Source organism: Dryobates pubescens, assembly GCF_014839835.1.
Source record: "Dryobates pubescens isolate bDryPub1 chromosome 41 unlocalized genomic scaffold, bDryPub1.pri SUPER_41_unloc_1, whole genome shotgun sequence".
In the NCBI taxonomy this organism is placed as follows: Eukaryota; Metazoa; Chordata; class Aves; order Piciformes; family Picidae; genus Dryobates; species Dryobates pubescens.
This window is the reverse complement of record NW_026530685.1, coordinates 425886-436959: the sequence shown is the minus strand read 5'-3', so window position 1 is coordinate 436959 and position 11074 is coordinate 425886. Positions and strand designations below refer to the sequence as shown.

Genomic DNA, 11074 nt, shown 5'->3' with positions numbered 1-11074 from the left:
CTGTGGCTGCGGGCGAGCCACCGACCGCCCTGGCTCTGCCCGCCCCAGGCGCGGCTCCCGCTCACAGAAATTGAGTGTGGCAGGCGCCGGTTCACCGGGAGGTCAGGCAGTCTGGGGCCGCTTTCACGAGAGCTAAAGCTGCCCCAGCAGCACCGGAGCATCCCAGCCCGGGAGAACCGGGGACCGTCGCCGACAGCTGAGGGCGCGGGACTGCTTTGTCAAGGGTGCCCCACGCCGCGGTGCCAGCCCCCGGGCCGGGCGGTGCTCCCCGGGCGGGAGGGAAGCGATCGAAGCCAGCCCGCCTGGAGAACGCTCAGCGCCGGGATCCGACCCAAGCCCCGGAGCAACACAATGACCTCATCCCGGGAGCTCATCCCGGGACCTCATCCCGGGCTGTGAGGAGGGGAAGCGGGGCCGCTCGGGGAAGCCCCCGCTCTGCCTTGGGGTGGTGGCTGCAGCTCGGTGCCCCGCGGGCAGCACCCAGTCCGGTCCATACCCCCGGTGCCCGTGGATGGTCGGGGCTGGCAGGGCCGCTCCCCGCTGAGCTCCGGCCAGCCCGGGCGGGCAGCCCGCGGCTCCCCGGTCGTGTTTACTCCTGTTTCCCCCTGCTCCATAACAACGAACCGAGCCCAGCCCCGGGGCCGTCCCAGCCTCGCTGCCCCGGCCCCGGCGCCGCGCCAGCGACCCCGGGGAACGGGAAGAGACGGGGGCGGAGGGGCTGCTCCCAAGCCGCACACCCCGGGGAGTCTCCCCTCCCTCCGCCGCCAGCAGGCTCCCAGCTCTGTTTGCTTTCCACGGAAACGTGCCGTGGGATCCGGTGCGGGGCAGAGGGATGCGGGGCGAAGCTCAGGGCTCGGTCCAAGGGACCCGGCCAGTATGAGCATCCCCGACCCAGCTACTCCGCTCTGCTCTGCCGGGCACTGCGAGGCTCCCGGCCGGGGCTGCGGGAGCCGCCGGTGGCGGAGCCGCCCCTCGGTAGGGGCGGGCGGAGCCGTCCTGTGTGGTTCCGGGTCGGGCGGGAAGATGGCGGCGCCCATGGAGCTGTTCTGCTGGGCAGGGGGCTGGGGGCTGCCCTCGGTAGACCCCGACTGTCTAGCCGTGCTGGTGAGCGGCGGCGGGGCCGGAGCCGGGACCGGGGCCGGTGCCTCCCCTTGCTCCGGGCGAGTCCCCGCTCCCGCCGCCGCTCTCCTGTCTTGCAGACCTACGCGCGGTTCACCGGGGCGCCGCTGAAGCTGCACCGGGTCACCAGCCCCTGGAGGAGCCCCTCCGGTAGGAGCACCCCTTGCCGGGGCTACCGGCACTGCCTCGCAGCCGGGACCGCTCAGCCCTTCGCACCGGCACCACCTGCCCCGTGGCACCCCTGCCCCCATGGCACGCCGCCCTCACCCCATTGCAGCCCCCCCGCCCCAGCACGCTCCTCATCTCCCATCCCATGCGGCTTTTACCCTCTCACCCGGACCCCTGGCGTCACCCTGCGCGCCTGGCACACCTCATGTGCCTTCCACCCTGCCACGTGCACCGTGCCCTCTGCCCTGTGCCCCCTCACTGGTGCACGTGGGCCCTTCACCCCATCACAGACACCACCACCCCTCCCCCCAAACTCCCAGGCTGGCACCCTGGGCACTTCCACCTACAGCCAGCCCTCTCCCTGCCCTCAGGGCGCCTGCCTGCGCTGAAGACCCGGGACGAGGGCACCATCTCCAAAATGCAGCAGATCATAACCCACCTCAGGAAACAGGTAGGGGGAGGTGGAAGGTGCACGTCCTGCCCCTGGGCTGTGGGGGGCACTGGGGCCTGCTGGGGAAGGATGGGGATGTCCTGGTCCCCCAGAGGCACGGGCAGGGTTTGCCACGTTTGCCCCGGGTCATGGTGGCGTCGTTTGCCCTGCAGAAGTACAATGCTGACTACGACCTCTCAGCTGCACAGGAGGCAGACACCTTGGCCTTCGTGTCCCTGCTGGAGGAGAAGCTGCTGCCTGTGCTGGTGAGGCTCCCTGTGGAAACATCTTGGGGGGGGACACAGGGGAAAATCACAGAATCACAGAGCTGTGAGGGTTGGAAGTGACCTCAGGGATCATCCAGTTCCAACCTCCTCACATTACATCAGGTTGCTCAGAGCCACGTCCAGCCTGGCCTTAAAAACCTCCCCAGCTCCCTGGGCAACCTGTGCCAGTGCCTCACCACCCACATGGGGAAGAACTTCTTCCCAACTTCCAATCTGAATCTACTAATTTCCCGTTTTGTTCCTTTATCCTGGGGGTCTGGAGCATCAGCAGCAGGGATCAGGGTGCTGGGAGCCTTGTGTGGCAGTCATGGGTGGTGCAGCTGGGGCTGGGGTCTGGCCCTGACCTCAGTGGTCCTTCAGCCCCTCTCATTCTCCAGGGTAGCCTGTCCTGTGCCAGGCACCCAGTGCCTGGGTGAACAGTACCAGGCACGGGGACTTGGTGGTGCCTGCCATGGCTAAAGGCTGCACTGAGTCCAGCACCATCCCCATGGCCTGGGCATGGCTTGTTCCCACTGCAGATCCATACCTTCTGGGTGGATGCCAAGAACTACGTGGAGCACACACGGAAGTGGTATGCAGAAACCATTCCCTTCCCCCTCAACTTCTTCCTGCCCAACTCCATGCACAAGCAGCACCTGGAGCGGCTGCAGCTCATGTGGGGAGATGGCTACATGGAGGACGAGGAGAAGCTGGAGAAGGAGGTGAGAAGATGTGGTCTGCTCACAGCAGGTCCTTGGCAGGTGCCCACAGGGGACCCTTGTGAAGCCAAAAGCTTAACTGGGTTCTGGGGTTCACCCTGGCTGAGCACCTCCTTCCCACTCCCCTCAGCACCGTGGCAGTCGGCCGCGTGGACGGGTGGGTGACGACTCTCTGTCCTCCTCCAGCTCTACCGCGATGCTCGGGAGTGCCTGACCCTCCTCTCCCAGCGCCTCGGGGGCCAGAAGTTTTTCTTCGGAGACTCGTAGGTGGCCAGAGTGGGAAGGGTGCTCTGAGAGACCCCCTCCCAACACCCGGGGGGGATCGAGACCTCATGGTCTGTTGGGGAACCTGCAGCCCATGGGGCTTGGACAGGCTGTCAAGGAACAGGGCTGTCCGTGCCAACACACAACAAAGTGGGCAGTGGGCATTAAGGCTGAGAAGCTGTTGCCAGCCCCAGCATCTCTCTCCCCATCTCATGTTGGATCCAGCGGAGCTGCTCTGTCACGGGGCCACCCTGCTCCTCTTGGGGTCACCCTGCTGCTCTCCTCCTCCCCTTGGGGGTTGGAAGCAGAGAGCCTTCCTGAGGAGGAGTTGCTTGCTTGTTCCTGGGGTGCAAGGGACTGGAGGTTGCCAATGCATCCAGGTGGTTTTGGGTTGAGTGGAGAAGGAAAGGGTGGGGGAGGGACCGCGGCCATGCCAGGTCTCTGTGCCCCAGGCCAGCCTCCCTCGACGCCTTCGTCTTCAGCCGCCTGGCGCCGCTCCTGAAGGCGAAGCTGCCCAACGGCAAACTGCAGCAGCACCTGAAGTCCCTGCAGAACCTGTGCAACTACTGCACCTCCATCCTTAGCCTCTACTTCCCTTGGGACGGAGGTGAGATGTGTCCCCCTGCCTCTCCCTGTGGGCTCAGGGCGACCTTGCCCCCCCACTCTCCACACCCCTGCTCTGTCCCTCCAGGTGAGCCCCCAGCCAGCGCCCCGCGGGCTGCAGGTGCTGACAGCAGTGAGGCAGAGGAGGACCCCCACAAACGGCGCAACCAGCTGCTGTCGGTGCTGGTGGGGCTGGTGGCCATGCTGGGCTACGCCTTCCTGAGCGGCATCGTCTCCATCCAGCGTGGTGGCGTGGGGCCAGCTGGCCGACAGCAAATTGCCCTGGAGGAGGAGGAAGAGGAGGAGGAGGAGTAGTGAGGAAGAGCTGCGTGACTGATCCTCCTTCTGGTCCCAGGAACTGACTGGTTCTATGCCGGGAGCCTGGCGGCATCGCTCCCTGGGGGTGCTTTGCCCTGTGTCCCACCCAGGACTTGCAGCCCTCTCTGTGGGGAGCGCCCCTGCCATGCCAATAAACCTTCCTTTCTCTGCCTGTGCCCTCTCCTCCTCCCAGCAAGCTCAGAGCCCTTCCCACTTTCCCCAGCTGCAGCAGGCATTGATGTGCTCCCCCATTGCCTAGGGCACCACACCCTCTGTCCCTCTCTTGCCCCAGCCCCGTGGGGATGTGTGAGTGTCTCAGCACCGTGCCACATCCTTTCCCCAGCAGCTGTAGGGCTGAGCCCTCTGTCTCTCTTTGCCCTCCAGCTGTCAAATACAGCCAGTAGCAGGTCCTGTGGGGTTATGTCCCCACCACCAGCACGCTGTTGCCAGCTCAGCTTCTTCAGGAGCCAGCACAGCCGGCAATGGTCGCTGGCCAGCTGCCTGCCACGGTAGAAACCGGTAGCAAGGGAGGCCTCCCCGGGATCCTCGGCAAAACTTGTCCCCAGCTAGGGAGGACACAGCGCTCCCCGCTGCCGGTTGGACACCCGGAGCTCACCTCCCCACTGCCGGTGAGCTTCCCGGAGCCCAGCTCCCGGCAGGAGCAGGGTGGCGAGCGGCCACGGCGGCAGCAGGAATCCCTCCGGCGCTGACGGCTCTGTTTGCATTCCTCGGTGTCTGCCAGCTCCGGGAGTTCCTCGCAGCTGGCACTGCCAAAAGCACATCGTGCGGTAAGCGGCGGTGGCTGAGGACGCGTGGGCCGCAGAGCAGGGGGCGGGGGAGGGAGGGGGATGGTAGCTCCTGGCACCGTGTGCCCCAAGCAGCACCGTGGTGTTTCCTTGGGACACCTCGTCCGGGGTTCGGTGCTGGGGCTTGGCCCACGCTGCCTGCGGTTTCCTTTGGCCGCTGCCGGTTTACGAGCGGCGCAAATGGAAAGGCGGCGCCCGGCCAGGCGGGACCGGCACCGCCGGCGGCACACAGCCCTCGCTTGTTCAGCTGCCACCGGCATCCGGACGCCACTGCTGTGGGCACCCTCGCGGGCTGGCTGTGCCCGGTGTCCCCCAGTTAAGGTCTCTGGACTCCTTCCCCGTGTGTGTTCCCCCCCCCCCCCCCAACAACGTGGGTGTGATGGTCGGGGGCCCCCCGTGCTGTGCTGGGAGCTGAGCCGCAGTGCTGGGCTGGGGCTGGCTGCATAGCCTCCCCCACACTGGCCCAGTTTGAGGGGCCCCACTGGGAGGGGAATGACTCAGTGCAGCCCCCCCGTGCCCGCTCCCCCATAACGTCACTCGGGAAGTATGTGCCCGACGCTCCCAGTTCCCCTTAGCTGGGGGAGCTGATGGCAGGGGAAACCACCACCGCCTGCTCCGGCCGAGAGCAGGAGCTGCGACTGCTGACGTCGGGGCCCTGCACTAAATCCTGCCTGCGGGTTCTGGCTGCCGCCAGCCCCAGGTCCCTGCCAGCTTCTGGTCGCTGCGGGATCCGCCCAGGAGATGCTGCGCCGGGCAGAGGGGAGGGAGATGCCACCCTCTGTGGTGACAACCTCCTTGCAGCACAGACACGGTCCCCACTAGGGTGCCCCCAGGAACCGGGGCAGAGGCAGGATGGGCCCCCATGGAGCTTAGCAGGTACCACTGTCCCCAGACCTGCCTCCTCCTCTTTCTCCAAGCCCAGTCCCAGCGAGGGAGTGCAGGGAAGGTTGTAGAAAACCTCTTTATTGTATGAAAACATCTAGAAAAGAGCAGGAGTTGCAGCCCTTGGATCAAACAGGTCCCCTGGGGCGCTGCAGGGGCTCTGCTGCAGCCCCAGCCCTGTACGAGGACCCATCCCCAAGCCCTGCACCAGCACCAGGCTGATGATACCAGCACCTCTGTCCTCTGCCAGCCCTGGCCCCACTAGGCTGGCTGCTTCCACAGGAACGTCTGGATGGAGTCGCTGGGAGCTGTGGCCTCGATGAAGCCGACCCGGGGGTCAGAGATCCCGAAGGACACATCCACAGGGGAACTGCAAGGGTGTGAGAGGGGATGCAGGTCAGAGGGGAAAGCCAGACTCTGGGCTGGGGCACAGCGCTGAGCCACTCACCGGTTCAGCACCACCAGGACGATGGCACCGTCAGGGCGCAGGAAGGCTGAGTGCTCCAGGTCGCACCGGCGACACCTCTTGGACACAGCCAGCCCCACACGCTGCGAGCCCTCAGGGATGAACTTGCTGCCAGGGCAAAGCAGACTCTTCAGCGTGGTGCCCAGGATCACAGCTGCAGCTGACAAGTCCCTTGCCAGCCACCCCTGGCCCCAACCCACCTGAAGTGCCCCAGGTGGTAGAACATAGGCTGCTTGTAGAAGACATCCTTGCTGCTGTCCACGATGACAGGGCTGTCCACGTAGTTCTTGCTCCAGTTGGGTCCCCCCTCCAGGTCCAGGGCCAGGTTCCAATCGGTCCAACCAGTCACATAGTTGTTGAGGTTCTGCAGGGAGAGGACAGCAGCCAGTTGCAAGTGGGCACAGGGGGTGGCTGGCACAGCAGTGGTCCCCACCGAGCCCTACCGTCAGGATGCTGTGGCTGTACTTGCTCCCACGGTCCCAGCCGCCCAGCACCACCCTGGGCTCCCAGAAGTAGGAGCCAGTGGAGGCCTCCGTGGAGAGAAGGAAATAGTTTGGGAAGAGGTGGTGGGTGATGGAGAGTGTGAGGTCGATGGGTGCCAGGAAGTCCAGGTACCAGTGGATGCCGATGCCACTGATGTAGCTGGCGGCCACAGGGTCTTTGAGAACCTGCCAGGAGAAAAGTGCCACCAGTGCCCCAGGCTGGCACAGCCCCATGAGGCTAGGAGAAGCCACCCTGAGGACTCACCACTTGGGCCCAGTAGGGCAGCATCACCCTCTGGTCGTCCAGGATGATGAGCTGGACGTGGGGGTGGGAGCTGTTGGCCAGCGCGGGGCCCAGGTCCCGCGCGATGAAGTCCCTCTGGTGCTCCGGCGAGAAGCCCAGGCACTGGAAGGGGTAGAAGATAATCTCACCAGCCGTGGGCTCATTCCCTGCTGTCACTGCCCAGAAGGTCAGGTTGTGCTTGGCATATTCGTCCAGGAACCTGGGCACAAGGGCAGACAGTGAATGGCCTCCTCAGGGCAGCGCCACCCCCAGCCCTAGGCGCCCACCGTGCTCCCACAGCTCCTCACCGGATGAAGTACTTGGCCCAGGCCTGGTGGTACTTGTCCCCAGGGCTGCCCTTCAGCGTCCCCCTCCCTGTCATGGCACCGTTGGTCTTCATCCAGACCGGGGAGGTCCAGGGGCTGGCATACAGCGACAGTGGTCGCTTGGCCACTGCCTGAGCTGCCTGGAGGATGGGGATCTGGGGGAAAACAGGGATCACAGAATGTTAGGGGCTGGAAGGGACCTCGAGAGGCCACAGAATCAACCAGGTTGGAAGAGACCTCCAAGAGCATCACCCAACCCTATCTGCACGACCAGACCATGGCACTAAGTGCCTCCTTCAGTCTTTTCTTAAACACCTCCAGGGATGTTGACCCTACCACCTCCCTGGGCAGCCCATTCCAAGGGGAAAACTCTCTGTCTGTGAAGAACTGTTTCTAAGATCAAGCCTAAACTTCCCCGTGCACAGCTTGAGGCTGCGTCCCCTTGTTCTGTTGCTGGGTGCCTGGGAGAAGAGACCAACCCCCACCTGCCTACAACCTCCCTTCAGGTAGTTGTAGACAGCAATAAGGTCTCCTTTGAGCCTCCTCTTCTCCAGATCATCCAGTCCAACCCCCCTGCCAGAGCAGGATCACCTAGAGCAGAGGCAGCAAAGCTCTCCTGGCCTGTCCCAGTGCCAGCGTCACCGGTGGGCGGCAGGACCAGGCATCCCCTTGCCCCTCGGTGGGAAAGAGCTCCCTGTCCCCATCTCATGCCACCCCACCCTGGTGCCTCAGGCTCACCCTGCAGGACTCACCTTCATCTGTGTGTCCTCCTCTGTCAGGCTGAAGTGCTTCAGCTCGAAGTCCCCCTCGGCGTCAGCGTAGGTGTAGAGGCGAACGGAGAAGTCTGTGCTGGCCATGGGGACTCGCACGAGGTTGTACTCAATGCCTGGGGACAGGGTGGGGGGCGAGCAGCACCCCTTCAGGATGAGCGTGGGGCAAGGCAGAGCCCCCCAGCAGAGGGCTGGACAGACTGGCACTGCCACTCAGCAGGACACCAATCCTGCCCCAGGCTCACCTTCCTCGGAGAAGTAGGAGCGGATCAGGTGGTTCTGGGCATCCTTAGACAGGGACTGGATGTTGATGGCAGCTGAGTCGGTGACAGAACCACCGAAGCCTTTCACCTTCTGGTACCTCTGTGCCGTGTCCAGGGTGAGATGGAAATCTGAGGAGGGCACAAACATCGTCACAGCAGGGACAGACCCTGTTTGCCAGTGCCCAGGCAGGCATCTGGGCGTGGTGGTACCTGGGGTCTTGACGTTGTGCTGGAAGCTTCCCTCGCTGCGCTCCAGCCGCTTGCCAGCCTTGCTGCTCTCGTACTTGAGGTAGGTGCCCGGGGCTGGCAGCACCACGGGGTCCAGCGTGTCGCAGTAAGTGGCACTGCAGACACACACCAGCGAGCCGTGCCCGAAGTCTTTGGCATCGCAGGGTCGGCCACCTGCAGGAGGAGGAGAGAGAGGGCAGGCACCAGAGGGCTGTGGCAGGAGCCCGGCTCACCCCTTCCACCCAGCATGAGCACCGAGCCCGCGGCTTTGCCACCCCAAGCCGCTGAGCTCCCCAGCTCGGGGACGTTCCCCCAGCACTTACCTGCTGCCTGCAGCGCTGCCTGCATGAGCAGGAGCCAGCCCAGCATGCTGGCACACCCAGGCCCCATGGCACCTCTGCTGCAGCACGGCTCAGATGGACGCTGAGGGCAAGGGGCAGGGCTGGGAGCAGGGCAGAGGGCATCAGCAGCCATCTCCTCTCGCCCTGTCCCAGCCCCACACAGGGGCAGCCCCAGCATCCCCCTGTCCCAGAGGCTCTGGAAACAGATGCCAGGGCTCTGCCTCCACCACCCCACCAGCTCCCCATAGCCTCATCCCAGCATTCACCTTCCCTCCTGCCCTGGCAATGCCCACAGACAGCTCTGGCTGCATCCTAGCTGAGGGTGCAGCCCCTTGGGCATGTGCTGCTTCCCCATGCCCACCGGCCCGCTGTTCCCAGCCACCCACTCTGGCTGTACTGGCAGCCTGGTTCACTCCCATCACTTCCCTCCCACTCCTCCCTCCTTGCTCATCGTGGTCATGCCATGCCATGCCATACCATGGCACTCCACATGTCCCCAGTGCCTCCTGAGCTGTGGCTGGGAACTCCCAACCCCACTGTCACAACAGTCAGGGCTTGCCCAGCCAGAGGGATTTGGGGCTCAAGCCTTCCACAGAGAGAGTCCCACATTTCCCTGCTCTCTGGGGGTGCTCCTGCCCTGCCCTGTCCTTCCCCTGACATCAGGCAAGGAGCTTCTTGGAAAGGGCACAGCAGGAGCCACCTCTGTGCCTCGAGCCCCTGGTGCCAGGCTGCTGCCCACGGGCAGGGGAAGGTGAGGATGGGATGGCACCAGATTGCCGCCCCCTGAGACAGCGCAGGATGCGGCCCGGGGCCAGGCAGGTTGTCCTGCACACATCACCTCCCTCTCCCTGCCCAGCAGTGATGCCCAGCACCATGGACATGGCTTCAGGGTGGTGCTGCTCTCCGGGGCCATCCCCAGCCGCTGCCGACCCCGGCACTCACCTGCTGCCGGGAGAGCCTCTCGCTGTGTCTCTGCTGGGCGTGGGGCAGCAGGACCTGCGGCTTTCGGCTGTGCGTGGTGGGAGGCGACAGCGTCTGGTGGAGCAGGAAAGGTGAGTCCAGGAGAAAACAGCTCCTGGGACACTCTGCATGTGAAGAGGAGCCAGGGGATAATTTTGCAACCTTGCTCCAGTGAGAGCTTTCAACACCCACTGCAGAGCCTGTAAAACTCTCCTGCAACCTGTGCCAGTGGTGCAGGGGCACCCAGGGCAGCAGCAGTGTGTGGGATGCCCACCAGCTCCCCGAGGTGCCTCCATCACCCCAGACAGACCTCTCCACCCAGCCCCCAGCACAGTGCCCCCCTTGCAAAGACCCCCGTGGAAGTGGCATCATCTCCCTCAGCAAGGGCAGGGCCTGCTGTGCCCACCTGGGGGTCCCTGCTGGGGTCATGCAGCTGCTCACCTTTGAGTGCCCCTGGGCAGCAGCTTGGCTTGGCAGCCAGTGCAGGCAAGAGCTGTGCTGGGCAGTGCCACAGCCACAGCCTGTGCCCCATTTGTGGCTACATCAGCAACCTTCCTGGTGTGGGTGGAGACACTGCCATGGCCTTGGGCAGCCCTGCAAGCAGCCAGACACAGCAGGGAGGGCTGCATCCCACTCCTCAGCACCCAGCTGAGGAGCTGGTGGGCATACTGGGGGGGCTGTAGGTGCCAGGGTCCCACTTCTTGCCCTGCCGTGGGGCTGTGCTCCCCCATGCCTGAGCCCCACGCCCACAGCTGGGCTGGGTGGAGCAGGCTGCAGCAGTTTATCATCTGCAAAACAAGTCTGGGCTCCACACCTTCTAATTTGGGATCCTTCCTAATTGCAGCTGCCCACTGGGAGAAAAGGGAGTGGGGCAGAACCATGGCAGAAGTGGTAGCTGCCCCAGCCTGGCCCTGCTGTTCCCCTGCTGCTGCTCATGCAGGTGGCAGCCACCCACCCATGGACCACTCCTCCTGCTGGGGCCAGAGAAAGGAACCCCTGGTACCAGCTGCAGCTGCTGGGGACCGTGGGGGTGATTCCTCCTGCCTCATCCCAGACGCTCACACCCACTGCCAGAGGAGGCCACAGCAGTGACAGGAGGGGCTGGAAGCCTGAGGACAGGCTGAGAGAGTTGGTGCTGTTGAGCCTGGAGAAGAGCAGGCTCCAGGGAGACCTCAGAGCAGCCTTCCAGGATTTGAAGGGGACTCCAGGAGAGCTGGGGAGGGACTTTGGACAAAGGCCTGGAGTGACAAGATGAGGAACTATGGCCTCAGACTGGCAGCAGCTTGATTCAGGTTGGACATTGGGAAGCAATTCTTCATTAGGAGGGTGCTGAGGCCCTGGAGCAGGTTGCCCAGAGAAACTGTGGAGGTTCCAACCCTT

General features: G+C 64.4%; 2 protein-coding genes across 2 annotated transcripts; one reads left to right on the top strand and one right to left on the bottom strand.

Moving 5' to 3' along the window:
• The first annotated feature begins 962 nt into the window (after window positions 1–962).
• MTX1 (metaxin 1) lies at window positions 963–4077 on the top strand. Its single transcript, XM_009911681.2, has 8 exons — window positions 963–1104; window positions 1200–1269; window positions 1659–1738; window positions 1891–1983; window positions 2523–2705; window positions 2889–2965; window positions 3419–3573; window positions 3658–4077. Exons 1-8 carry the CDS (start codon window positions 1024–1026, stop codon window positions 3882–3884), a joined length of 966 nt encoding a protein of 321 aa, XP_009909983.2. The 5' UTR covers window positions 963–1023; the 3' UTR covers window positions 3885–4077.
• A 1676-nt stretch (window positions 4078–5753) lies between these two features.
• Window positions 5754–8809, bottom strand: LOC104310251 (lysosomal acid glucosylceramidase). Its single transcript, XM_054179149.1, has 10 exons — window positions 8717–8809; window positions 8376–8567; window positions 8148–8294; window positions 7885–8018; window positions 7115–7287; window positions 6789–7026; window positions 6485–6709; window positions 6242–6405; window positions 6024–6149; window positions 5754–5945 (listed from the first exon to the last, which is right to left on the bottom strand). The coding sequence occupies exons 1-10, from the start codon at window positions 8781–8783 to the stop codon at window positions 5837–5839; spliced, it is 1575 nt and encodes a 524-aa protein (XP_054035124.1). The 5' UTR covers window positions 8784–8809; the 3' UTR covers window positions 5754–5836.
• Window positions 8810–11074: the final 2265 nt, after the last annotated feature.

Coding starts and splice junctions, on each gene's coding strand:
- MTX1 (XM_009911681.2), top strand. CDS start 1,024: ATGGCGGCGCCCATGGAGCTGTTCTGCTGGGCAGGGGGCTGGGGGCTG. Junction 1,105..1,199: donor CCGACTGTCTAGCCGTGCTG/GTGAGCGGCGGC, acceptor CCTGTCTTGCAG/ACCTACGCGCGGTTCACCGG. Junction 1,270..1,658: donor CCCCTGGAGGAGCCCCTCCG/GTAGGAGCACCC, acceptor CCCTGCCCTCAG/GGCGCCTGCCTGCGCTGAAG.
- LOC104310251 (XM_054179149.1), bottom strand. CDS start 8,783: ATGGGGCCTGGGTGTGCCAGCATGCTGGGCTGGCTCCTGCTCATGCAG. Junction 8,568..8,716: donor GGCAGCGCTGCAGGCAGCAG/GTAAGTGCTGGG, acceptor CTCCTCCTGCAG/GTGGCCGACCCTGCGATGCC. Junction 7,288..7,884: donor AGGAGGACACACAGATGAAG/GTGAGTCCTGCA, acceptor GTTTTCCCCCAG/ATCCCCATCCTCCAGGCAGC.